This window comes from Corythoichthys intestinalis, chromosome 8 (assembly GCF_030265065.1).
Source record: "Corythoichthys intestinalis isolate RoL2023-P3 chromosome 8, ASM3026506v1, whole genome shotgun sequence".
NCBI lineage: Eukaryota > Metazoa > Chordata > Actinopteri > Syngnathiformes > Syngnathidae > Corythoichthys > Corythoichthys intestinalis.
This window is the reverse complement of record NC_080402.1, coordinates 15451621-15479008: the sequence shown is the minus strand read 5'-3', so window position 1 is coordinate 15479008 and position 27388 is coordinate 15451621. Positions and strand designations below refer to the sequence as shown.

At 39.8% G+C, this 27388-nt stretch overlaps 1 protein-coding gene across 3 annotated transcripts in view; it reads right to left on the bottom strand.

Annotated features, from left to right (window-relative positions):
* The window catches only part of LOC130920773 (adhesion G protein-coupled receptor L1-like), a 111373-nt gene that overhangs the window by 13744 nt on the left and 70241 nt on the right, over nucleotides 1-27388 (bottom strand). For all 3 annotated transcript variants that reach the window (XM_057844222.1, XM_057844223.1, XM_057844224.1), the window contains 12 exons: nucleotides 23789-24053; nucleotides 23363-23702; nucleotides 19652-19945; nucleotides 19103-19206; nucleotides 16586-16771; nucleotides 16436-16474; nucleotides 12400-12580; nucleotides 12185-12307; nucleotides 11823-12040; nucleotides 11577-11750; nucleotides 5721-5933; nucleotides 5433-5653 (listed from right to left, as the gene is read on the bottom strand). In XM_057844222.1, coding sequence (XP_057700205.1) covers nucleotides 5433-5653; nucleotides 5721-5933; nucleotides 11577-11750; nucleotides 11823-12040; nucleotides 12185-12307; nucleotides 12400-12580; nucleotides 16436-16474; nucleotides 16586-16771; nucleotides 19103-19206; nucleotides 19652-19945; nucleotides 23363-23702; nucleotides 23789-24053 — 2358 coding nt within the window. The remainder of the gene's footprint in view (nucleotides 1-5432; nucleotides 5654-5720; nucleotides 5934-11576; nucleotides 11751-11822; nucleotides 12041-12184; nucleotides 12308-12399; nucleotides 12581-16435; nucleotides 16475-16585; nucleotides 16772-19102; nucleotides 19207-19651; nucleotides 19946-23362; nucleotides 23703-23788; nucleotides 24054-27388) is intronic.

Genomic DNA, 27388 nt, shown 5'->3' with positions numbered 1-27388 from the left:
GAGATATCCAAGGACCAATCTTCATCTGAGGCATACTAAACAACTCCAAGACTCAAACTAAAGTACCCATGAAATTCTGGTGTGTCATTTCATTTCACAGATTTTTTTTCATGTCACTTCATGTTCATCTCAGTGTCCCTCTGAAATAGAAGTTTTAATAAAGGGACTTGGACTTCAAAATGTTTTTTTTTTTTTCCATAGTTTTTGAAAACAAATGTTTTAATCGAACATTATATCACCTGAACCAATATGCATAAAAATTACATGTTAGTACAGATTTATTTTGCATTGATCATTTAGCCTATAAAATAATTAGGTTCATATTTATGAGAAATGTAGCCCTGACCCCTGTTCAAGAATCTGTTTAGTCTTGTTAATGTCCCAACCCCAGCAAAAAGTGTATGTGTGTGTTATGCTGTTATATCGTCCCAACCAATGTTTAGACCAAACCTACGCCCTTTGGAAGATATGAATATTTGCCTTTATAAAGATAGTATTCAGTTTTGATTGACACTTGATTCACCTTGAGGCTATGTTTACTCAACAACAATCTTACGCAATAACGCAAAAGTGGCGTTTTGCTGTTATTTTAATTCCGCATTTGGGGAAAACTGCGTGCATACGAAAGTGCGAAAATACATGAAACCTCCAATTTGCCAATGCAATATGCATTCCAAATGTGTAGGTGGCAGCACCCAAAAAAAAAAAGAAAACAGGAAAAGGCATTACTTCCGTGTCCTAACTCTCTTTCAATAACATAAGGGTGTCCCAAAACCTTCCCTACTGCAGTTTCCTTTTTCGTCTTGTTCAAATAATGACATAGCGAAGCGCATCAGGCTGTAATTAGTGAATAGTTGACTAGATTCTTGAATAATGTTGAACGCAGTTAGGCCGTGTACAAGGTTGCTATTTGATGGAGATAGTAGCTTTTCCCGTAGGCACCGTCTAACTGTTTGCATTATTCTAACACACTTAATATAATCAATCAGGGAATAGTATCGTTTCTCGTATTTACTGTTTGACTGTTTGTATTACTCTGACACACCCAATATAAAATATGTACCATAGTTTAAGTAAAACAAGCAGAATATAGAGCATAAGAGATAAACAACGCCTTCTTATCATGGAAGCCCAGCGCGTGCATCATTCAACTGACTGAGCAAGATTGACGCACCAACTCTCACAATGTGTTCTTCCGGACAGTCCAGAACAAATGGCGGGATGCCCTGTCCCAACACAAAGAAAACCAACGCCTGATATCCCAATTGTTAACACGACTGACAAGACTCCAAGAGCCCCTTTGACGCTGAGGTGGCAAAATCCACAACCCTCTTTGCCCTGAAAACAGTCACTACCGAATTCTCCTGTCCAATCCACAAACAGACAATAATCTTAAAAAACGCCCAAACACACCCTTTTTCCTGCCCACGGCCCGCCCAGCGAGAGCCTTCAAAAGACTGAATGTTCCACTAATCGTGGTCATTTTTTTCTTGGGAACCTTTTGTTGATGTGTGATAGGGTGACCTTGCCTCCCCGCCTGAGTGTTTCTGTTACGCCTTGCCGTTTTGATCGCTGTCGACCCTGAATAAATTGTCAACTTGTGTTCGGTGAGCATTCTTTAAACCTTTCAAAATGGAGTCAGTACAAAGCAAGGGCTTAAGTTTGGGCTCAACATTGGTAGGGACAATAGAACAGTATAATCTGCATCTACACTTTTTGCTGGCGACAGGACATTAGTAAGACCAAACTGATTGGGTGAATGGGTGTCAGGGCTACATTTCTCACGAATTTCAACCTAATTATTTGATAGGCTGAATGATCAATGCAAAAGAAGTCTGTATTGACTTATGCTAAATTTCATATGTATTGGTTCAGGTGATAAACCGTTCGATTCAAACCTTTGTTTTCAAAAACTACTAACGAAACATTTTGAAAACATAAATGTCTGATTTAAATTGCAATATTTGAACATAAATTACATTAAGATACACAATAAATACAAACTTGTTAATAATCTGTTAACTATCCAGGAATGCAAAAAAAATAAAAATTTGTCTTAAGACCACTCAACATTGTCTAAATAAATTAATGAAATATAACTGAAAAAACTTCTTCGTCAAGGAATAACAAAAAAATAATTGAAAATGGAGCCTTCCTTCAGATAAAACACTACTGCTTTTGTCCACAAGCACAGCCAAACTCAACAAAAAAAATGTAAGCTCCTTTGGGCTGCTTTAAGGCCACATAAATAAAATAAAAATGACAATTGGGGAGAAGGGAGTAAACCCCGGTTCACTACATTTCTAACAGTTTAAGGAGAAAACACATACAGGAGGACACTTCTCCCTAAGCAGCTTCATACTCGAGTTTTGCAGGTTAGCAAATTCAGTTTAATGTTAAGCTAACTCAGGTCGGATTTTCAGGTGCAAAATTTGTGGTGTGTTCCCCACCTCCACAACATTGACATCTTTTTACATTACTTACAGTTGCTGCTGGTGGTGTTGGCTAAAAAAAAATGTTGTATAAGTTGTATAAGTAATCAACCAATCAAACATGCCTTCGAGCGGAAAAAATGGACTGGTGCGTTCAGCAAGTGAAAAGGGGTGAATGTAAGTCTGAACATTCATTCATTCATTTTCCATGCCGCTTATCTTCACGAGGGTCAATGAAAACTAGCCCTGCAAGCAGGAATCAACGGGCCCTCGGGAGACCTGTGTTGATTCCTCCAATTTCTTTTCGGTGATTTTTTGGGGGGGGTCATTAGGTTTTTTTTCCCTTCGAGGAGGAGTCGGTCTCGTAAAAAAGGCCATTATCTGTTCCCAGCAGGTGGCGCCAGGCCTAATGGGTGATATTTCAATGAAGTCGAGTTCAGGCTGGGATACATCACTTACATACCAAATATGAAAAAGATTGAATGTTGTATGGGGGAGTTATTAGTCATTTTCTGAATTTGGTGTTTTGTCAAAAAAAATGTCCGACTTTGGCACCCCATCGACTTTGGCACAATGAAAAATACATCGTATCTTTTTTTCTCCACAGATGAAGTAGCAGAGTGTGAAGCAACAGCCATAATGAGTCAAAGCAGTTCTTCACTGCTGTCATCAGATGAACCAATTTATCCCTAATATATTTCATTGAAAAGTACATAGTATTTTTTTTTCCCACAGAAGAAGTAGTTTTATCCCTAATATATGTCATTGAAAAGTACATAGTATTTTTTTTCTCCCACAGAAGAAGTAGCAGAGTCTGAACCTTAAACCCTAACCCTAACCCTAACACACACAAAAAAACGCCCAGCACAGGTCAGCCCGTGAATGAAAACTCCATTTTAATATGTGCAAATTTTAGTGAGTTTTCGAGCATGTTCAGAACTTCAAATTGGCCATTTTCATTTGGCCTGAAGAAGCCCTAATACTCCAAACTATGTCTTAAGTTGATCTTTCGACATGGAGGTGCCATCGGGATTTTACAAACCTAAACCAGGGGTGGGTATTACGTCGATCGCAACGCTAGTGTGGGTAGCTCGCAGCATCAAAAAAGTTAATTATGTTATGTGAGCAAACATAATTTACGGTACATTTTTTATTTATATTTTTTTAAATGTACACAGTTATTTGTGTTTTGTGAGCAACATAACCTCATATGTTGCTCACAAAGCATTATTACTGTAACTGTACGTTTAAATTTTTTTCTTTTTTTTAGTTCACCCTCCTCTCTTAAGGTAGATCGCGGGAGGTTGTGTCATTTAAAAGTAGATCTTGGAGCAAAAAACTTTGAGCACCCCTGCCCTAAACCCTAACTCTAATCCCCAGCCCGGCTTTGGTACTCCGCCCAGGTCAGGCCCGTGAATGAAAACTCACCATTTTGATAACTTAACATCTCATATGTCTCATGAAGAGTCTCACCAATTTTGAGTAGGATCCAACAAACTGCCTCGGCGCAATGGTCTCTAAAGTGCACCCTGGTTTTCGACAAAAATGTCATGTTTTTCAATATTCAATCCAAAATACCCGATTTCCTGTTGGGTTTGGAATATGGGTGCAAGAGACTTTTTGAAGCATTTTGGCCCAAGGTATCGACTCCCCAAATTTCATCGCTCTACATTGAAAAAACCTAAATTGAGAGGCCTTTTTTAAAAATTCCAGGGGGCGCCACTGAGCCATTTTTTGACATTTTTTCACAACGTTGCCAAATTATCGAAATTTTCGCGAATCCGCATGTTTTTGCAAATTTTGGTGAGTTTTTGAGCATGTTAAGACCTCAACATGGGCCATTTTCATTTGCCATGAAGAAAGAATAATAATAAGCCTTTGCAGAACAATAGGGCCTTCGTACCATGTTGGTGCTCGGGCCCTTTGTGCAAATTTTGGTGAGTTTTTGAGCATGTTAAGACCTCCAAGTGGGCCATTTTCATTTTCCATGAAGAAAGAATAATAATAATCCTTTGCAGAACAATAGGGCCTACACACCATGTTGGTGCTCGGGCCCTAATAAGTCACTTAATAATAGTAGTGTCAATTCTATCCTTACGGCATATGGGAATAAAATCTAAATGACCTATTTTACTGAAATCATTATATAATGCAAATAAGGTTGCTTAAAAATTGGTGGGGACAATTTGATCATCCTAAAAAGTTGTTAGTGTTATGTCCCTAGCGGCCCTATGCAAACCTACACCCTTGACTACAAAGGGTTAAGACTAAGTTGAACGCGCGGAGTTTGTCCTTCTGGCCAGATTGCCGGAGTAACGCCGGCCCGGCTCGTTGGATCTTTCGACAACACGGAGTCCGGCGATTCGGCTGAAAGGACAGATTCCTTCATATTGAAGACATGTTTTCATACACTGCTGGACTGTCTGCTTGTACTGACGTCATTAGTATCTTCACCCCATTCACTGAAAAATATAATGGAGCATTGTCTTCATCTAATGCAGGGGTTCCCAACCTATTCCACTAAGGCACACTGTGGGTGCAGGATTTCATTCTTACCAAACAAGATGACAACACTTTTTCCCCAATCTGGTGTTTTACAAGTGCAATCAGTTGATTGCAGTCAGGTGTGGCTTGTTTTAGCAGAAGCCTCATTGGTTCAACTGTCTCTGCTGGATCGGCTGGAACAAAAACCAGGACCCACAGTGTGCCTTGAGGACTGGGTTGAAAACCCCTGATCTAATGTACCGAGTCTGTTGTCACCCAAATTCACTTTTGCGTCGTCAACTGTTTAGACGGAGACGACAGGGGGGTGCATTTTAAGATTTCCACTCTGGAAGGCACTTTCAAATTTTTGCGTTTCAGCCCCCCTAAACGCCGTCACTGTATAAACGATATGGCTCTCTGGAAAAGTTTTGACGTTGTCAAACCCTGTTGTCATGTAAATGGCCCCTGAGTCTTTTGTACAGGATCCCGCACAGTGTACAATTGTGATGAACTTACGAAGTTTTTGAGCTGTAGCCTCTGAAGTCAATGGCTGTAGACACAGCCACCACCACCACGGGTACTGTATACCCACTCAAGTATAAATACTTGCGCCTGGAGTTCCGCCCCTCAAACACCTCACGCTGCAAAATGTACAGTTCCACTGCTTCCAGGCACAACCAGCAGAACACTGACAGCATTGAGAAGTGCAGCAGGCCAGCGATGATGGAGCACACAACCTAGAAAGTTGAATGAGAGTGAAGTTTAATGCAAATACATAATCTAAAGAAAACAAAAAAAACTCACAGTATATTGCATCTTATTGGATCCAACGAGGAAGAGCAGCTCAGTTATGAGCAGGTTAGCCCACATGTTGCAATGAATGGTGCTGTGGTCAGATTGGCAGGGAGCCGCCTGGCAGCATAGAGTAGTGAGACAGGTGGCCAAACACACCAGAGCAACAGAAATGCCCACCCAGGAGACAACATAAACCAGAAGCTCCTCTACTCCTACACCAGACTGAAGACGAAAAAGAAAAAAGAAAGCGTGTCAAATTGTGATAAATGCAAAGGCAAAAACCATACATAGAGGATTTGAATTGCTTCATGGGAAACCACAGTAGCCTGCAGTGTTTGGATACACCTCTCTCACAGCTTGAACTTAAGATAATTACAGTATTGTTCAGACTAAGACAGACTGGAGTATAAGTCTCATTTTTGCAGAGTTTTTGTTTCCTTATCAGAGACTAAGAACAGCCATTATAGTAAAAACAACAAAATTCAGAACAAAAAGGTAATTGCAGTAGCTATCTGGTAACGTAATATATAAACACTTATTCAGAAGATCATCCAAATTGCTACAAAATCCATAGGCCCTTTCATGCACCAAATATGCATTTTTTCATGTATGTTATTACTACATTAATATAGGACAGGGGTCTCAAATTAGCAACCAACGGGACAATATTTTGCGGCCAGAATTTGTCATCCAATTGTAGCATTAGTGTTGCCTGCCTGTATTTTGCTATAGGTATTAATGTTTTTTTTTTAAAACTACATAAATAATTAAAAATAAAATGAATGCCTGTGTGTAGGGGCCCCAATTGATATATCTTCTCTGCGTTGGGAAAGAACATAGGGTGTTAAGAAAATGATCAACTACCACCTTTCTTCCGCACATTGCCTCCCACGTTAATTTTAATTGCTGAGAGAGGGAATGTAAGGCCTTAGCCAAATAAAAAAAGGCTCCTAAAGCTGTCAATATTCTCCTTACTCATTATACGCTGCGTTAAGCTCTATATATTGGTAAAACGGCGCCTTTATGGATTGAACGCGACAATGCGTGAGTGGGTCGTGCAGCGCGTGCGTTAATTATTTAACGTGATTAATTAAGAAAAAATAATTACCCCCACATGGTGTAAACCGGAAATACATCTCGCTGACGATAGCACCAGCATATTAGTAACTAGTTTAGATGTTCAATGTATTTCTAGTTGTTGTTTGTGTATGTGTTTCTTTTCCTTCTTCTCTTGTATTTCTTTTCTTCTGTCCCCCCATAATCCCTTCCTGTTCACTGCTTTGTCATAATAAAAAGGTATTTTGAATGATCACAATGGGAGTATGTCAGACTCTCAATGTGAAACATTAAAACTGTTCAGAATCCGGGCACTTAGACTTCCATTCTCTGTGTCAAACAGCTGAACAGGACAGGTTTTAAAAAAAAAAAAAAAAAAGAAAAAAAAAAAAAAGAAAAAATAATTACCGCCATTAAAGCAATAAATTTGATAGCCCTACTTTAAGCCAAAACTACTCTGGATGAGTAACGTTATATACCCAATTAGAAAATGATTTAAATAATTTTTTTAAAAATATATTATATATATACACATATATATACACATATATATATATATATATATATATATATATATATACATACAGTGCCTTGCAAAAGTATTCGGCCCCCTTGAACCTTGCAACCTTTCACCACATTTCAGGCTTCAAACATAAAGATATAAAATTTTAATTTTTTGTCAAGAATCAACAACAAGTGGGACACAATCGTGAAGTGGAACAAAATTTATTGGATAATTGAAACTTTTTTAACAAATAAAAAACTGAAAAGTGGGGCGTGCAATATTATTCGGCCCCCTTGCGTTAATACTTTGTAGCGCCACCTTTTGCTCCAATTACAGCTGCAAGTCGCTTGGGGTATGTTTCTATCAGTTTTGCACATCGAGAGACTGACATTCTTGCCCATTCTTCCTTGCAAAACAGCTCGAGCTCAGTGAGGTTGGATGGAGAGTGTTTGTGAACAGCAGTCTTCAGCTCTTTCCACAGATTCTCGATTGGATTCAGGTCTGGACTTTGACTTGGCCATTCTAACACCTGGATACGTTTATTTTTTTAACCATTCGATTGTAGATTTAGCTTTATGTTTTGGATCATTGTCCTGTTGGAAGATAAATCTCCGTCCCAGTCTCAGGTCTTGTGCAGATACCAACAGGTTTTCTTCCAGAATGTTCCTGTATTTGGCGGCATTCATCTTCCCGTCAATTTTAACCATCTTCCCTGTCCCTGCTGAAGAAAAGCAGGCCCAAACCATGATGCTTCCACCACCATGTTTGACAGTGGGGACGGTGTGTTCAGGGTGATGAGCTGTGTTGCTTTTACGCCAAACATATCGTTTTGCATTGTGGCCAAAAAGTTCAATTTTGGTTTCATCTGACCAGAGCACCTTCTTCCACATGTTTGGTGTGTCTCCCAGGTGGCTTGTGGCAAACTTTAAACAAGACTTTTTATGGATATCTTTGAGAAATGGCTTTCTTCTTGCCACTCTTCCATAAAGGCCAGATTTGTGCAGTGTACGACTGATTGTTGTCCTATGGACAGACTCTCCCACCTCAGCTGTAGATCTCTGCAGTTCATCCAGAGTGATCATGGGCCTCTTGGCTGCATCTCTGATCAGTTTTCTCCTTGTCTGAGAAGAAAGTTTGGAAGGACGGCCGGGTCTTGGTAGATTTGCAGTGGTCTGATGCTCCTTCCATTTCAATATGATGGCTTGCACAGTGCTCCTTGAGATGTTTAAAGCTTGGGAAATGTTTTTGTATCCAAATCCGGCTTTAAACTTCTCCACAACAGTATCTCGGACCTGGCTGGTGTGTTCCTTGGTTTTCATAATGCTCTCTGCACTTTAAACAGAACCCTGAGACTATCATAGAGCAGGTGCATTTATACGGAGACTTGATTACACACAGGTGGATTCTATTTATCATCATCGGTCATTTAGGACAACATTGGATCATTCAGAGATCCTCACTGAACTTCTGGAGTGAGTTTGCTGCACTGAAAGTAAAGGGGCCGAATAATATTGCACGCCCCACTTTTCAGTTTTTTATTTGTTAAAAAAGTTTAAATTATCCAATAAATGTTGTTCCACTTCACGATTGTGTCCCACTTGTTGTTGATTCTTGACAAAAAAATTAAATTCCATATCTTTATGTTTGAAGCCTGAAATGTGGCGAAAGGTTGCAAGATTCAAGGGGGCTGAATACTTTTGCAAGGCACTGTAACTCCTGTTCATCAACAATAGTATAAAGACGCAGGCGATCGATCCACTGGAAGGGCGCCAAGATATTTTCCTTGCTGGTCACCATTCGACATCTTTGTCATTCGAGTAGCTTGGTATTTTGGTCATTTCGCCCCTGCCTTGGGTTTTGGTTGCCTGCCGCTTTAGTTTGTAGTATGCCTCTACCTTGCGCAGGTATGTGAGCGAATTTTAGTTGTTTTTATGGCTCTCTGCCTACCACCTAGGTTTACCCCTCGCGTTTATATACTGATCCCCGTCGACCTTCTGTCACGGACTTGTTTTGTTATTTCCCCTTTTTTCCGCTATCGCGTGTTGTTTTGTTTTGTATTCAATAAACCCTTGTACGCATCCCTCAGTTGTTTGTTGTCTGTTGTGAGGTCCAACCTTGTTTCCGTGTTTGCGGACCCTGACAAACAGCAGACCAGTTCCAAACGACCTTAGGGGTCATGAATTAAAAATCCTGTGGGTCCGAAATAAAAAGAATTACAACAATCTCGGGTCCGGAAATATTTTTAATGCTTCTTTTTTTCCAAAAAATACAAACGTATTTTTACGTGGCCATGCTGATAATTACAACATTCCAAAATGTAAATAAAATGTAAACGGTGCATAAAACTAAAAAAGTGCTTTAATTGAATCATTAAATAGCAACATAAGAGCATATTCAAGACTTCTTTTTTTTTAACTGTGGATGCTGACAGGGGGATTTGCTTTATTTTTTGACAGACCTTTTTGCTTTCCATCAACAAAGTTTCAGCAACTACACTCATACAATCTTTAACAATCGGTCGGTCACTGAAAGACTTTTTCTTTTTACCCAATATCCACGCTATTCTGAGGGACAATTCATTTGCGCGTTGCTGTGCAGTGAATAAATGAACCATGAGCCTTGAGGTGCGATCATATTGAGCCCTTAATTCCGCTATTTTTTGAGAACGAATGGCAGAGTTCATAGGGAAACTTTGCAAAAAAAGCTGCGTGCTTCGTCTCATAGTGCCTTTTCAAATTGCTGCATTTTACAAGTGCTACCGTCTCTGAATGAGTCTCAGATGAGGCATAGCGGTCTTTTGCTGCCGCCAGGTAAAATGAACAAAAATGTGTTGGTCCACTCCTCCTTAAACACTCTGTTTTCTGCATCAATCTTGCGTAGTTTTGAGCACGCCATTTGCCGTACCTTTTCGCCTCTTCCTCCAACTTCATTCGGCTCAGTTTTTGGCTGTCTCCATTGCCTGGCACAGCAAGATTATTTTCCCTGTATTTTTCAAACACTGTGAGAAATAGTCTGGGACCCAGCCCATTAACGGCCTCTCGAGCAAGGTTCAAAATCAATCGTCCAATCAGATTCGTTTATTTGCGTGACGTGTTCTTAACGAGTAACGTCACTCTTGCGCACCGAAAGTCGTGTCTACAAAAACACAGATGGCGAACGGAGAGCCGAGAATATGTTCCAATCTGCGGTAAAACCAGTTTTAAATTACCAAAAACACATCGAAACAAGTCATTGACAACAGTCAACATGGCTCGCGCTAGCCATGTTGAATAAACTTCTCCATTTTCCGCTCACGCTAATTACTTGTCGCTTTAACAACGTCACGTCTGCTCGTCGCTGATTGGTCCACTCCGCTGTCTGTTTGCTGTGGCTTGCTGTGCCCTCGGAATTTGATCCGCCGGACAGTCGCCAGACTCAATCGCTGGAACAGCGGTGAGTCTGCTATACCAGGCAAGTCACTCCACGGTGTCTAGAAAGCGAGTGTGTGACATGCTATTCAAAAAATAACTTTCAAATGCTTCACTCTCATTGACTGGCTCACGCAGGTCACCGCTAAGGTTTTTGTTTGTTGCCCGCCTCCACTCTGCAAACCCGCAGAAAAAAATGATTTTTGTTGTTGCAACGTGTATTTGTCCAGACAGCTTGAGAACCGGACCGAGGTCCGCGGTTCCGTGACCTCTGGTCTAGATGCTTCATAGGGGTCAAACAAGTGAGGCATGTATTGTGGTCCAAGGCCATTAAGTGTTTTGTAGACAAGCAGTAGTATTTTATAGTTTATCCTTTGACTCACCGGAAGCCAGTATAACGATTTCATAACCAGTGTAATATGGTCCAGTTTTCTTGTATTTGTAAGGAATCTGGCAGCAGCATTCTGTACTAGCTGCAGCTTCCTGACTGATTTTTTATTAAGACATGTCTAAAGTATGCACCACTGTATAAGTCGCAAGCCCAGCCAAACTATGAAAAAAAGGGCAGCTTATAGTTCGGAAAATTTGGTAAATGCATAATTAATTAACATCTTTATCTTACCAATGAGTGGAAAAATTTGATCTAATTGCTGAAGATTAGTTGGATTAACTGAATTTTGTGAGCCTTTCTTCATTGGGTAACCGAGCCTTATCTGTAGTTTGAGGGGATAATTAACTCATTAGATGCCACTAACAGTATATTGATGTCAAACAAACGTGACAAAAATAACCCAATTAAGCATAAAATGCTGTTTTCACTGCTATTGAATAAAATTGTATATAACATATGACACATGGATAACGGTTTTGGTTTTGCGGACGTCATTCTTTACTCACCGCAGGTTGCTGGTACATCATGAGTACAGCATAGCTGGAAAGGTGGTTGCAAGCACAGGTTGTGTGCGTATTGTTGGTGTGTAACAAGCGGCATCCCTGTGTGGACCACCTGCCAGTGCCAGACACCCCCGAGGCATTCCAAAAAGAGCAGTTGGGACCAAAGTGGTTGTCCAGCTGCAGATACGACACAAAACCGACTTTTAAGTATTTCTGAATATCATGGGGAAGTTGCATTTCCCAGCTGACCTGCAAGTGGCGTAGAGTGAACACTACAGGCTCAGAGAGGAACACTCTATTGGAGCCTCTGTGTACGGAAGCAGAAATGACGTGGGAGTTGACCACCAGGCTCCTATGCCTGACCTCTGACCCCTGTCCGAGTCCTAGGCCGAGCCGCAATGTGGAGTTCTGGGTGGTCAGGAAGGAGCCCAAGTTCTTATACAGTGAGAGGACCAATTTCACTTGGCCTGTACAATGAATTAATGAAGACAGATATTATTAGGCATATCTGTTTTCTGTCAGATTATAATTTACTGTGTACTACTGTACAGTTAATCATAGTTATTGTGGTTCATTTAATGTTTAAATACCAAAATGAATGCGCGTGATACCATTATTGCTGTATTGCTGCAGAGCCACCGCCGAAATCTGCAGAATGCTGTCACTATCGTAGGAGTGAGGGAACGTTAGGTCCTGTATGTCCGCCTCTGTGTTCAGCACATACACCTCCAGATCTAATTGCACACATGCAAAATAAAGAAGTCTGGATGAGAAGCTGATTTTAATCATAGTATGTGGAGAGCTCAGAAAATAAGAAGCAACATACCGACATTTGGTGCTCTGTCACTGAATCGACCTTCGTAGAGGTTGTTAGCTAATAAGAATGCTCCTTTTTCCACCGCATCTAACAAGAGTGATGCAGAGCGGGACTGGTCGGGACCGCTCATGTCAGCCCAGGACACCAAAGCCTCGGGACCCAACAAGTTATCTACAGTCTGAACCACAGCCTGACAAGGAGAAAGATACATTCTGTTCATGTATTCAGTCATCAGCTATCCGTCCATACATTCTGCCATCATTTATCAACCATACGTCTATCCATTTAAACAGCCATCATTTGTCAATTCATCACTCTATCGATCTTCCCTGAATCCAAGCTTCTGCTCACTTTAAATATTTTGTCTGTCTAGCCATTCATCTAAGACCTGTCAATAACTTCAATCATTACTATTTGACCTTGTCCACCTGTGTGTTACTCATCTGTCTCTCCATCATTCATCTTACATCTATCTGTCATACATTGGTATGAAAAAGTATCTGAACCTTTTGGAATTTCTCACATTTCTGCATAAAATCATCATCAAATGTGATCAGATCTTTGTCAAAATCACACAGATGAAAAAACAGTGTCTGCTTCAACTAAAACTACCCAAATATTTATTGGTTTTCATATTTTAATGAGGATAGTATGCAAACAATGACAGAAGGGGGAAAAATAAGTACCGTATTGGCCCGAATATAAGACGGTGTTTTTTGCTTTGAAATAAGACTCGAAAAGTGGGAGTCGTCTTATATTCGGGGTCTAGACATTATACCCATTTACGACGCTAGATGGCGCCAGATATTGAAGCGAATGCTGAAATTGAGGAGTAATGTTCTGTCATGACAGATCTCAGCTACTCTCAAGTTTAACCACTTTGCATTATTTTATTGCAATTTTTTTCCTTATACAGTTTTTTTTCAAGACGACAGTTACAGTTAGACCTCACTTTGATGGTTATGGCAGTTATTGCAATTTTGTTGTTTTATCACAATAGATTGGTTTATTTACATTTCAAAAACCAGAAGCCATTCATTTACGAATGTGATTGCACTTTAGTCTACATATTTAATTGTTCGGATAATAAGATTTGAATGGGGCAAAATAACATGCTTTTTTTGCTCAAATATATTGTTATAATCCAGTGCTTCTCAATTATTTTCTGTCACGCCCCCCCAAGGAAGACGTAAATGTTTGGCGCCCCCCCAAACTCTCTGCCGCCACTGTAAATAGTATCATTTGTCCATAAAATTACTATTATAAATACGCATCTGCCTAACATTGTGTCCTTTTTTTCTAATAAAGAAAAAAAGTAACATAGATCAACTTATAATAAAGTATAACTTTATTAACATTGTTTTGTTTGTAACAGAGAAGACTTGACGTGCATCAATTTGCCTGAATTAAAAAAAAAAAAATCACATCCAAACTAAAAAATACACTCAAGGTACATTTTTGACCATTTGATACAGGAAAATAAAATGTAATAAAATCAGTAAATCATAACAAATTAAAATTGATTAGAAACTTTCACTCATGAGGACAATATACCAAAAAATTTGACCGAAAAAACAAAACTGAATGAAAGAAAAAAAAAAGTGTTCTTGGACAGGACAGTTTTTATTTTTGCTGCTCACAGTATTTACCTCCTTTGCAATGGTGTGGAGTTATTTTGCAATGAGCATGCTAACAATGCTCACTGGTTTACTGATATAACATTGACAAAGCAGGACGATTGTTGGCAATATTCGGCACGTTTTCACTGAAAAAATCAAGCGGCTTAACAATGAGATTGGGGTCTAATGTCTTTAAGTGGCGTGTTAATTGATTTGGCTTCTGGCTGTCTGCTATAATTATTTTTAGACACAGCAAACAGTGGTCTTTCATCATTACCCACTGTATTAAAAGTCAAAGCTAAAAGGCAAACGACACGAAAAAAGCGCATTCACGGCGGCCGAGGTAGAACCGTAGGTGAAGGCGGTCGTCGTGACGATCCCAAGCCGAAAATGGCACTTCTCGGGCGGCGACGTGAGAACCGGACAAGACAGTGGGTCGCTGCGTGAGTGAGTCCGGTCGGAAAACGGCTTTCGAAAACGGCGGCAGCACACTGCTCTTCATATCTGTTGTCTGTGTGCGCTGAGTGCTCTTCCTTAGTTCAAAAATATTGCGCGCACTCTGAAAATGAGAGCGCCACTGCCACCTACTGAGTGGATGAGCAAGTACACTTTATTCCAGTACGGCAAAAAACAAAACAAAAAAAAAACATGTTCCCCGAGGTCACATGCGCCCCCCCTGGCATCGCTCTGCGCCTAGGGGGCGCAGACCCCACTATTTGAGAAGTACTGTTATAATCATTTGTTTCAGATGTACTGTAAAAAAAAATTAATTTGGTGTTCAAAAAGTCTTTTTTTCAAACTTGAGTCTTGAAAAAGAGGGGGTCGTCTTATAATCAGGGCCGTCTTATAATCAGGCCTGTCTTATATTCGGGCCAATATGGTAAGTGAAGCATCACATTTAGCAGCAATAAATTCAACCAGACACTTCCTGTAGCTGCAAATCAGTCTGGCACATCGATCAGGACTAATCTTGGCCCATTCTTCTCTACAAAACTGCTGTAGTTCAGTCAGATTCCTGGGATGTCTGGCATGAATCGCTGTCTTTCGGTCATGCCACAGTATCTAAATGGGGTTCAAGTCGGGACTTGGCCACTCCAGAATGTGTATTTTGTTCTTCTGAAACCATTCAGAAGTTGATGTACTTCTGTGTTTTAGATCATTGTCTTGTTGTAGCATCCATCCTCTTTTTAGCCTCAACTGTCTGACACACGGTCTCAGGGTTTCCTGCAAAACATCCAGACAAACTTTTGAATTCATTCTTCCATTAATGATTGCAAGTTGTCCAGGCCCTGAAGCAGCAAAACAGCCCCAAATAATGATGCTCCCTCCACCATGCGTCACAGTGAGGAGGACGCATTTTTCCTCCACACATGACATTGTGTGTTACTCCCAAACAATTCAACTTTGGTTTCATCAGTCCACAAAATATTTTGCCAAAACGTCTGTGTAATGTGCAAGTGCCTCGTTGCGAACGTTAAACAAGCAACAATGTTTTTTTTTTTAGACAGCAGTGGCTTCCCCCATGGAGTCCTCCCATGAACATCATTCTTGGCCATAGTTTTACATATAGTTGATGTGTGCACAGAGGTATTGGACTGTGCCATTAATTTCTCTAAGTCTGTTGCAGACACTCTAGGATTCCTTTTTACCTCTCTGAGTATGCTGGGCTGAACTCTTGGCGTCATCTTTGGTGGATGGCCACTCCTTGGGAGACAAGCAACAGTGCCAAACTCTGTCCATTTGTAAACTTCACTGACTGTCAATTGATGAACATCCAGAGTTTCAAAGATGGTTTTGTATCTTTTCCTAGCCAAATCAACAATACTTAATCGCAGGTCTTCAGTCAGCTCTTTGACCGAGCTATGATGCACATCAGACAATGCGTCTCATCAAGACAATTTTTACAAGGTGTGTGTTTTATAGTGGGCAGGGCAGCTTTACACCAATCATCAGTGATTGGGCACACACCTGACTTAAATTGTTTGATGAAAATTGGTTTCAATTGCTGGAGGGGAGGGGGTTCATTTACTTAATTTCCCCCATCTGTCATTGTTTGCATGCTATCCTCATTAAAATTTGAAAACCTATAAATGTTTGGGTGGTTTTAGTTAAAGCAGACACTGTTTTTACATCTGTGTGATTTTGACATAGATCAGATTACATTTGATGGTGATTTTATGCAGAAATGTGTGGAATTCCAAAAGGTTCAGATACTTTTTCATACCACTGTACATCTGTCCAGAGATGGTGCCATCATACATCCTTTTACCATATTTTTCCGTGTATAAGTCGCACTGACTGGAGTATAAATCACACTAGCCAGAAAATGTATAACAATGAGGGAAAGACACGAGTATAAGTTGCAATTTGGTTCATCTGTCCATTCATCATCCATCCACCCTCCATCCAATTTGTACATCACCTACCTGCACATACGCTCTGCATGTTCGTTCCCTTTTCTGAAGCTGAAAAGACATCAAACAACATCGGTGTTAAAAATATCAGCACTGACATTTGAGTCCTCTTCCCCGTAAAAGGTCAAGTACACTTCAGCATGAATTTGAGAAGCAATTCACCTTGTTGTAATTGCGTGCCGCAGACTCTTTATTTGCTGGTCTCAAGGCCTGAAGCTGGGAGTCCAAAATGTCCAATAGCTGTTCAATTAACTTTACAGACATGCTGACATCACCAGCATAGATCCGCCCCCGGGTCAGGTTGACCAGCTCCCCGGCTATGTTTGCTGCATTCTCTCCACTTTTAATCTGGAGGGGTGGGATAATCACTTTTTATGTTTGACATTTAAAGCACATATTGTTGACTAAACGTCCAATCCATTGGAACTGTTATCATTCGATCGCTGGATTTTACTTCTATTCCAGTCAATCAGAGCAACTAACAAGTAACTGTATCATTGATTCCAATGCAAAAGCAGATGGTTGTAAATATCCCCTTTTAATTAATTACAAAGAGGCTTTAACTAGGGTCTGAAAATATATGACAATGTTTATAAGATCATTTAAATAATTACTAGGGCTGTCAAAATTATCGGGTAAACGGGCGTTAATTCATTTTTTAAATTAATCACGTTGAAATATTTTACACAATTAACGCACATACCCCGCTCAAACAGATTTAAATGACAGCAGTGTAATGTCCGCTTGTTATTTGGTTTTTGGTGTTTGGCGCCCTTTGCTGGCGCTTGGGTCCAAATGATTTTATGGGTTTAAGCACAATGAGTGAACATGGAGTAATTATTGACATCAACAATGGCGAGCTACTAGTTTATTTTTTGATTGAAAATTTTACAAATTTTAATAAAACAAAAACATTAAGAGGGGTTTTAATATAAAATTTCTATAAATTGTACTAACATTTATCTTTTAAGAACTACAAGTCTTTCTATCCATGGATCGCCTTGAGAGAATGTTAATAATGTTAATACCATCTTGTTGATTATTGTTATAATAAACAAATACAGTACTTATGTACCGTATGTTGAATGTATATATCCATCTTGTGTCTTATCTTTCCATTCCAACGATAATTTACAGAAAAAAATGGCATAGTTTATAGAGGGTTTGAATTGCGGTTAATTACGATTAATTACGACTAATTAATTTTTAAGCTGTAATTAACTCGATTAGAAAAATTAATCTTTTGACAGCCCTAGTCATATTAATAAAGTAAAGCAAAAAAAAATACTGTGAGGTACAATAAAGTACTGTTTATGCGACTTAAAAAAAAAAAAAAAAAGACTGGAGACTGGCGGACGAGACTCCGGCATTGTAAAGTAGAAATCATCTAAGTCGAGTACGTTTTAACTAGGGCTGTCAAAATAATCGCGTTAACGGGCGGTAATTAATTTTTAAAAATAATCACGTTAAAATATTTGACGCAATTAATGCACATGCCCCGCTCAAACAGATTAAAATGACAGTACAGCGTCATGTGCACTTGTTACTTGTGTTTTTGGAGTTTTGTCTGCTGGCGCTTGGGTGCGACTGATTTTATAGTTTTCAGCACCATGAAAATTTGTGGTGCTGAACAATGGCGTGCTAGTAGTTTATTTTTTATTTGAAAATTGTACAAATTTTATTAAAACGAAAACATTGAGGGGTTTTAATATAAAATTTCCATTACTTGTACTAACATTTATCTTTTAAGAACTACAAGTCTTTCTATCCATGGATCGCTTTAACATAATGTTAATAATGTTAATGCCATCTTGTTGATTTATTGTTATAATAAACAAATACACTACTTATGTACCGTATGTTGAATGTATATATCCGTCTTGTGTCTTATCTTACCATTCCAACAATAATTTACAGAAAAATATGGCATATTTTATAAATGGTCTGAATTGCGATTAATTGCGATTAATTACGATTAGGGCTGCAGCTATCGATTATTTTAGTAGTCGATTAATCGATGAACTAGTTAGTTTGAATAATCGAGTAATCGGATAAGGAATATGAAAATTTAAAAATACCTGGGATGAGCCTCAAACATTATGAAAATTAAATAAATAAATGAGGCTCTATGTACAGCAAGAGAGAAATTGGCTAACTTACATAGCAAAAGTCCGCTAGCTTAAATGCTATAAAATGCTAACGTTTTTTTTTTTTTTTTTTTTTTTTACAATGCTCTTAAAAAGTGGTTCAGACTCATATTCCCACAAAAAAAAAAAAACTAAATATACCTATAAACTAAATTATGAATGCATTAAAAAACATTAGCCCAAACCAAAAATTAGCTTACGTTGGTCCTAACAGGGAGCAGTTGGATTCAGCCAAGTGAAATGAGGCAGACCAGAGGGCAGTGTATCTACCCAAATCAATAAAACTAAATGTAAACACTTTCAAAATAAACCATTACAACGCCATTTTATTTAAACGAATACTCGAAGCAACAAAATTTAATTCGATTTTTTTTTTTAATCGAGTACTCGAGTTAATCGAATAATCGTTGCAGCACTAATTATGATTAATTTTAAAGCTGTGATTAACTCGATTAAAATTTTTAATCGTTTGACAGCCCTAGTTTTAACCCAGGGACTACCTGTATGTAAAATATTTATAAATAAAACTGACCTTCTGTGCAATTTGGCTGACCCAGGGAGAGGTACAGTTCGATAGGTCAGGACCTCTGGAGTTCCAGCTCACTGGTGACATCATGCACTCATAGGACGCTATACCTGCAGAACAAAACACAGGCGTTTCGAACGGAAGAGTCAAATGACAGTATAATTTGAACAGCAGAAAAAAAGTTTTATTTTAATAGTTTACTGGTCTGCAAATTAGATGCAACTAGGTCACTTCACTCATGATGGGAAATTATTCCCCAGTTTAACTCGACTCCAAAATCAAGCCATAAAACAGGATTAGGAGGCACAATGTGCAACAGACAAAATGTCCTCTTTTCCTCTGAGGCAAAGCGAGCGTGAGGAAGACAGCTGCGCACCGAGAGGAAAAGTTGACGGACCGTGACTGTAAAAAGTATAACTACTGTTTCTTCTCTGACATGTGAAAGGGAGTTCAAAGAGAGGCCATTTGACTACATTTCATGGAGAAATAGGATACACACATGATTAAAAAAAAAAAAAAAACAAAAAAAAACAAAAAAAAAACAGTATGACTTACCAAGTGACCCTTTGGGGCAGGGCCTCTCTACTGTTTCCCCTTTCAGAGTAGGGGGCCACTGTACCCCTCGAGCCACTCTACCTTCACATCCACCCACGTGTCCAGGGCCCCCAGGGGCCAAAGGAACACGCAAAGGCGGGCGGGGGGTCAGGGGGACCATGGCTGTTATTGGCCTTTGGTCAAAGGGCCCTCGGTTGATGACACCCACTGGGTGGGAGGCTGACGGGCGCACAGGAGTCAGCGCAACAGTTGCTGTGTAGGAGCGCACGGTTGTCATTAGGGAAGAAAGGGGCCCTGCAAAGAAATAAAACTTGAAGCCTATGCACTCCATGGAGTTACAACAATCCAAAAACAACGACAAACAATGGGTAAACCATAATATTTTTAATGTCAAATTAACGGCAAACTACCGTAAAAAGAACTCCATTTTTATTTTAAGACAAACAACTGCAAAAATGTTGCACGAGAACTGATATCCCTGCGCAACCTTTTTCATTCTCCCGCTGTCCAGTAGAGTTGTCCGATAAAAGCATTTTAAATTGATATCGGATAATATCGACATCCGTTTTTCAATATCGGTTTTACGCAAATAATCATGTTGCCTTTAAAGTGAATGTAAAAGCCTCCTGCCTTTATACAAGGGCTGGTCACAGCTTATTGACCAAGAGGTGTCACCAAATTAAGATGCTTGGAATTTGTTATGTGAGCAGTCAATTTGCATTCATGGTGCAAAAATTAAAATGAACAATGAATGATTGAAAAATAATTATTGTATTTCAAAATGTATTGCCAGTTGGTTTTCATACGCTAACCGTTTACCTTATTCACTGTACTGTGTGCCTTTATTATTATTTTGAGCCAGAAGCTCTGTGTGAGCCTTATATGATATAAAAGTGTCGTATTGGCACTTTGCACTAGATAAAAAAAACAAACAAACTGATGTTTGCACTATTTTGAGTTTAACGATAAAGTAGTGCGACATAGGCACTTTTTTCATAACTTCAGTTGAAATTGTTCTTACTTCTTATAGAATGTTTATTTAGAAAACCTTGAAATTGTTACATTTATCATTATTAAAGCATCCAGCGGGGCATCACAATACAATTAGCCATAATATGTTAAGTCCACAACCACATACATTGTTATCAGTTTGATATCTGTATCAAATTTTTGGAGTTGGACAATGTTATGATATCGGTTATCGATTAAGAAGTCATTATCGGACAGTGGACCAGCTCTATACCATGCATGGGAGTTCGCCCAACCGGTCTACAAACAGTGGGGCAAATATATATTTAGTCAACCACTAATTGTGCAAGTTCTCCCACTTGAAAATATTAGGGAGGCCTGTAATTGTCAACATGGGTAAACCTCAACCATGAGAGACAGAATGTGGGAAAAAAAAAACACAGAAAATCACATTGTTTGATTTTTAAAGAATTTATTTGCAAATCATGGTGGAAAATAAGTATTTGGTCAATACCAAAAGTTCAACTTACTACTTTGTTATGTACCCTTTGTTGGCAATAACGGAGGCCAAACGTTTTCTGTAACTCTTCACAAGCTTTTCACACTCTGTTGCTAGTATTTTGGCCCATTCCTCCATGCAGATCTCCTCTAGAGCAGTGATGTTTTGGGGCTGTCGTTGGGAAACACGGACTTTCAACTCCCTCCACAGATTTTCTATGGGGTTGAGATCTGGAGACTGGCTAGGCCACTCCAGGACCTTGAAATGTTTGTTACGAAGCCACTCCTTTGTTGCCCTGGCTGTGTGTTTGGGATCATTTTCATGCTGAAAGACCCAGCCACGTTTCATCTTCAATGCCCTTGCTGTTGGAAGGAGATTTTCACTCTCGATACACGGCCCTATTCATTCTTTCCTTTACAGAGATCAGTCGCCATGGTCCCTTTGCAGAAAAACAGCCACAAAGCATGCTGTCTCCACCCCCATGCTTCACAGTGGGTATGGTGCAATTCAGTATTCTTTTTCCTCCAAACACGAGAACCTGTGTTTCTACTAAAATGTTCTGTTTTGGTTTCATCTGACCATAAAACATTCTCCCAGTCCACTTCTGGATCATCCAAATGCTCTCTAGCGAACCGCAAATGGGCCTGGATGTGTACTTTCTTCAGCAGGGGGACACATCTTGCAGTGCAGGATTTGAGTCCCTGGCAGCGCATTGTGTTACTGATAGTAGCCTTTGTTACTGTGGTCCCAGCTCTCTGTAGGTCATTCACTAGGTCCCCCCGTGTGGTTCTGGGATTTTTGCTCACCGTTCTTGTTATTATTTTGACGCCACGGGGTGAGGAGGGAGTTGAAAGTCCGTGTTGCCTAACGACAGCCCCAAAACATCACTGCTCTAGAGGAGATCTGCATGGTGGAATGGGCCAAAATACCAGCAACAGAGTGTGAAAAGCTTGTGAAGAGTTTGGCCTTCGTTATTGCCAGCAAAGCATACATAACAAAGTATTGAGATGAACTTTTGGTATTGACCAAATACTTATTTTCCACCATGATTTGCAAATAAATTCTTCAAAAAAATCAAACTATGTGTTTTTCTGGTTTCTTTTTTCCCACATTCTGTCTGTCATGGTTGTGGTTTACCCATGTTGACAATTACAGGCCTCTTTAATATTTTCAAGTGGGAGAACTTGCACAATTAGTGGTTGACTAATACTTATTTGCCCCACTGTACGTTTTGGGGATTTGGCGAAGGCGTTCCACCGTGTCCTGTGGGGGCTTCTTCGGAAGAAGGAGCTGAGCCAAAAGGCGAAGCTCTCGATTTACCAGTCGATCTACGTTCCTACCCTCGCCTATGGTCACGAGCTGTGGGTCGTGAGCGAAATAACAAGTTCCCGGATACAAGTGGCCGAAATGAGTTTCCTCCACAGGGTGTCCGGGCTCTCCCTTTGAGATAGGGGGAGAAGTCGGTCATCTGGGAGGGACTCAGGGTCGAGCTGCTACTCCTCCGCATTGAGAGGAGCCAGCTGAGGTGGCTCGGACATGCCTCCAGGACGCCTCCCTGGAGAGGTGTTCCGGGGATGTCCCACCGGCCGGAGGCCCCGGGGACGATCCAGGACTGGCTTGGGAACGCCTTGGGATCCTGCCGGAGAAACTGGTTGAAGTGGCTCGGGAGAGAGAAGTCTGGGCTTCCCTGCTAAACGTGCTGCCCCCGTGACCCAACCCCGGATTAAGCGGAAGATAATGGATGAATGGATGGAAATCATCATCGGACAACTACTCTCAAAGGTTTGAACCTGCAGCGTCACCATTGCAGTCGAGCGTGCTGACTGCTGAGCCAATTGTCCAGTCTAACTTTAACTTTTAAGTTCTCAGTAATAGGTTTTTTTCTACCCTTCGACTCGCACAGCAATTATTCTAACCGTCAGTAGTCAGTCCGCCCAACTGCCATTATGAGGGTTCGGGTTTAAATCCCAAATGGAGAAGGGCGAGTACAAGAAAAATGAAAGCAGACAACACCACCACCAAGACCGGTTATATATAGATCACAATATAAAAAAAAATACAACATTAAATTTTTTTCTACTGGGATTCTCACTTGAAAAAATCTAACGTAAAATTTACAGTAACTATTAGTTTTCCTGTTTTTTTCTTTTTTCGAAAACCGTAGTTGCCAGTATTTCACTGTAAATTTCACATTATCTTTCAATTTTTTTTTTCTTTTTAGAGCTGGTTCTGGATCAACATACCTTTAGTTGGCGGTGGCGGTGTGAACTGAAGCGGGTACCGTAGAACGTAATAGTTATTCCACACATACAACTGGTTGTCTCGAGGGTTGTAGTCTATGGAGGAGATGTACTGATAGGGATTGGGAAAGGGGATCTGAATGGGCAGCTCTTGCCCCCGGCTGGTGTCATAGGCATACACCACCATATCATTGCCTACACGGCCATCCGCCTGCCCCTCGTCATCCTGGAAGACTGAGCGCACTGCGTAGAGCACGCCACAGGCCATGAAGGCGTTGCTCGCCCCACGTTTATCAAAGCCCGTGGCCCATGTTCCCTCAAAGCGAAGAGTGTACGGGTTCACCTAGAAAAAAGGAAAAGGTGGCAAGTGATTGAAAAAGCTGTCACGTTTTTGCAGCATGGCAAATTTTGCAGCTTCATTTGTGTTACCTGGCTGACCACAATGCGTCCATTATTGGCTTCGGTCGAGTAGATTACCCAGAGGCCGTTCTCATCCACTGCCAAATCGATGTCTGACTTCCCTCCCCAGCGGTAAGGCGACGTGTCGTGGTAGTTGGCATTGACCACCACTGCCTCGCCGCTTTTAATGCGTGTTCGCAGGTCATACTTGACCAGGTTGCGCGTGCGTTCCTTGTTATAAAACACGGCACCGTCATACACCACGAAACCTGTACCGTCCACTCGACTTGGCAGCCTAGGATAGGGGACAAAATATTATATTAGCAGTATTATTTTGTTTTTTTAACATAACAATTGCAATAGAAAGGGATAGCAATACAAATTGTAAATAGTAGACCGCTGGATCATCAGTAGTAGAATCTAGGGCTGTCAAACAATTAAAAGTTTTAATCGAGTTAATCACAGCTTAAAAATTAATTAATCGTAATTAATCGCAATTCAGACCATCTCTAAAAAATGCCATATTTTTCTGTAAATTATTGTTGGAATGGAAAGATAAGACGGATGTATACATTCAACATACAGTACATAAGTACTGTATTTGTTTATTATGACAATAAACCCTCAAGATGGCATTTACATTATTAACATTCTTTCTGTGAGAGGAATCCACGGATAGAAAGACTTGTAATTTTAACTTGGAACTTGTAAAAGGATAAATGTGACTTTGTATATTTTGACTAAATATTGCCCTCTAGTGTATTTGTTGAGCTTTCAGTAAATGATACTGTAGCCATTTAACTGTTCTGCCCAAATGCATGATGGGAAGTGCAACCATGACTGTGCGTAGTGGCACCAATTGATATATCTTCTCTGCATTGGGAAATAACATAGGGTGTTAAGAAAAAGATCAACTACTACTTTTCTTCCCACATTGCTTCCCACGATATTTTCTAATTGTTGAGAGAGTGACTGCAAGGCTTTAGTCAATTAAAAAAAAGGCTCCAAAGACTGCCAAAATTCACACTACTCATTTTACGCTGCCTTTTAGCTCTATATGTAGGTAAAACGGCGCAATTATAGATTGAACGCGACAATGCGTGAGTGGGTCATGCAGCGCATGCGTTAATTGCTTTAAATATTTTAACGTGACTCTGGATGAGTTTAAGACATTTTGACTGTAACGTTAAATACAATTAAAAAATGATTTAATTAAAAATATATATATATATCAAAAAAAGGCATGTCCGATATTTTTTTGCAGATTTCGATACTTTGAAAAAGACGTGATCGGACCCGATCGATCGGCATTCCGATCTATCAGGACATCTTTAATTATAAGTATTCGCCCACTTGGATTTTTTCCTCTTTTATTACATTCATAGTCAAAAAATCTGGCATTTTAAAACAAAAAATTATTGAAAAAAAAAAAACATTAATGTCAAAGTGAAATAAGATTTCTAGAGTAATGTAAATGAAATGAAAATTAAGAGATGAAAATAATTGTTTGCATAACTATTCAGCACCTTCAAGTCAGTATTTTGTAGATGCACCTTTAGCTGGAATCCCAACAGTGAGTCTGTGTGGATAAGTGTCAATCATTCTTGTACTTCTGCCCACTGCAATTTTACTTCCTTCTTCTTTGCAAAACTGCTCAAGCCCTGTCAGGTTGCGAGAGTATCAGGCATGAACAGCCCTTTTCGAGTCCAGCCACAAATTCTCCATAGAATTGAGGTCTGGGCTTTGACAGAACATTTACCTAGTTATTTTTAACCATTCCTGTGTAGCTTTTGCAGTATGCTTTGGATCATTGTCTTCCTGGAAAATAAATCTTTTTCCAAGCCGTTGTTCTCTTGCAGATTAAAGAAGACTGTCCCCCAGGATGTCAGTGTGTTTTGCAGCATTCATTTTGCCATCTGTCTTTACAAGCCTTCCAAGTCTGGCTGCTGAGAAACATCCCCGCAGCGTGATGCTGCCACCACCATGCTTCACAGTGGGGATGGTGTGTTTTCGGTGATGTGCAGTGTTTGGTTTCCGCCAAACATAACGTCTTAATGTAATGGCCAAAAAAAATCAATTTTGGTCTCATCAGCTCTTCGAATTGACCATGGAGTCTTCAATATGATTTTTGGCAAACCCAAATCGAGATCTAATATGACTTCTTCAGCAGTGGCTTTCAACTTTTCAAACACTGCACACTTATAATAGGCACTTCATTTCAATATTACTACATTAAAAAAAATAGTGGTACCTGTACATACGAATTTAATTCGCTCCAGGATCTGGTTTATACAGTATGTCAAAATGGTCGTATGTCAAGTGGGATTTTCCCATAAAGTTACGTTATAATTTGATTAATTCATTCCATAGCCTAAAAAATCTACCCCAAGTACTTAATACTGCAGGTACAATTACAAATACAGTGGTACCTCTACTTATGAAATTAATTGGCTCTGGAAGCAGTTTCTTAACTTGAAAATTGTGTAACTAGAGATGCGTTTTCCATGTAAATGCCCTAATCCATTCCAAGCCCCTAAAATTCAGACATAAACCTTCTATAATGCATAAATATGCATCAAAACATGTAAAAATACATTTTACAGCTAGATTGTTGCACAATAAACATAAAATCTGAGTGCATCATGTAAAAAAATAAAGAATAGAGTAAAGAATAAAAGATAATACTGTCATGTAAAGCTGTCGGAATACGAGGGGCAAATGAAAAGGACGCTGGGATACACACATACACATACAGTAGAGGTCCGTCTTAGCCAATTGGATGCCAGGAATGCTAGTCAATAGCCAATGGTAGAGTGTCTATAAGAATGTTACGTTCAGTAAACTCTTGGAGCTGCAAGTACCAGCCATACTGTATTTTTGCCTTTTGTATCCTGAAATTTCTGTCTTAACGAGAGACAATATTTTCCCATTGAGGCGTGTCTTGACCTGAAAATTCTGTATGCAGAGACGTTCTTAAGTAAAGGTATCACTGTAGCAATTACACATAGCAGAACAAATAAATTATAAATAAAAATCAGAATTATAATAATAGTAATAATAATAATGTAACAAACTGGGTTCTAATGCGTTTTTCATGCTGCTCCTGTACGCACCGTGTGACTGACAAGAGAATGAAAGAGGTGCGGCAGAGTTTTTACTTTCTCTTTCCATGTTCTGTTGTTGTTGGTGTCCTCTATGGTGCAAAGTAGCCGTGTTGTGTTCTGAAATAAATGATTAAAAACCTGACGAAGCTGGTGACTTCCTTGCCGGTGTTACAATAATAATAATAACTAGAAACTGCAATTTCTGGAGAAATTACTATGGGGCTTTGCTGTGGAGGGGGACACAGACCTTAGCCCCGCTCAGGTTGATTTAGGGACATTTCGGGGACAATATTTGGGGACACAGATTTTTTTACCAATAGAAATGAATGGGAAATTTGGACGTCCATGGCCGTCAATGGCATCAAGTTACATATGCGTCAAAGGAATCCAAGTACATTGGCATTAATAAAATCGACACACATGGCCGTCACTGGCATCAATGTTATGTGAATGCCATTGGAAATGAATGGGAAATTTGGACCTCAATGGCCGTCAATGGCATCGACTTTCATATGCGTCAATGGAA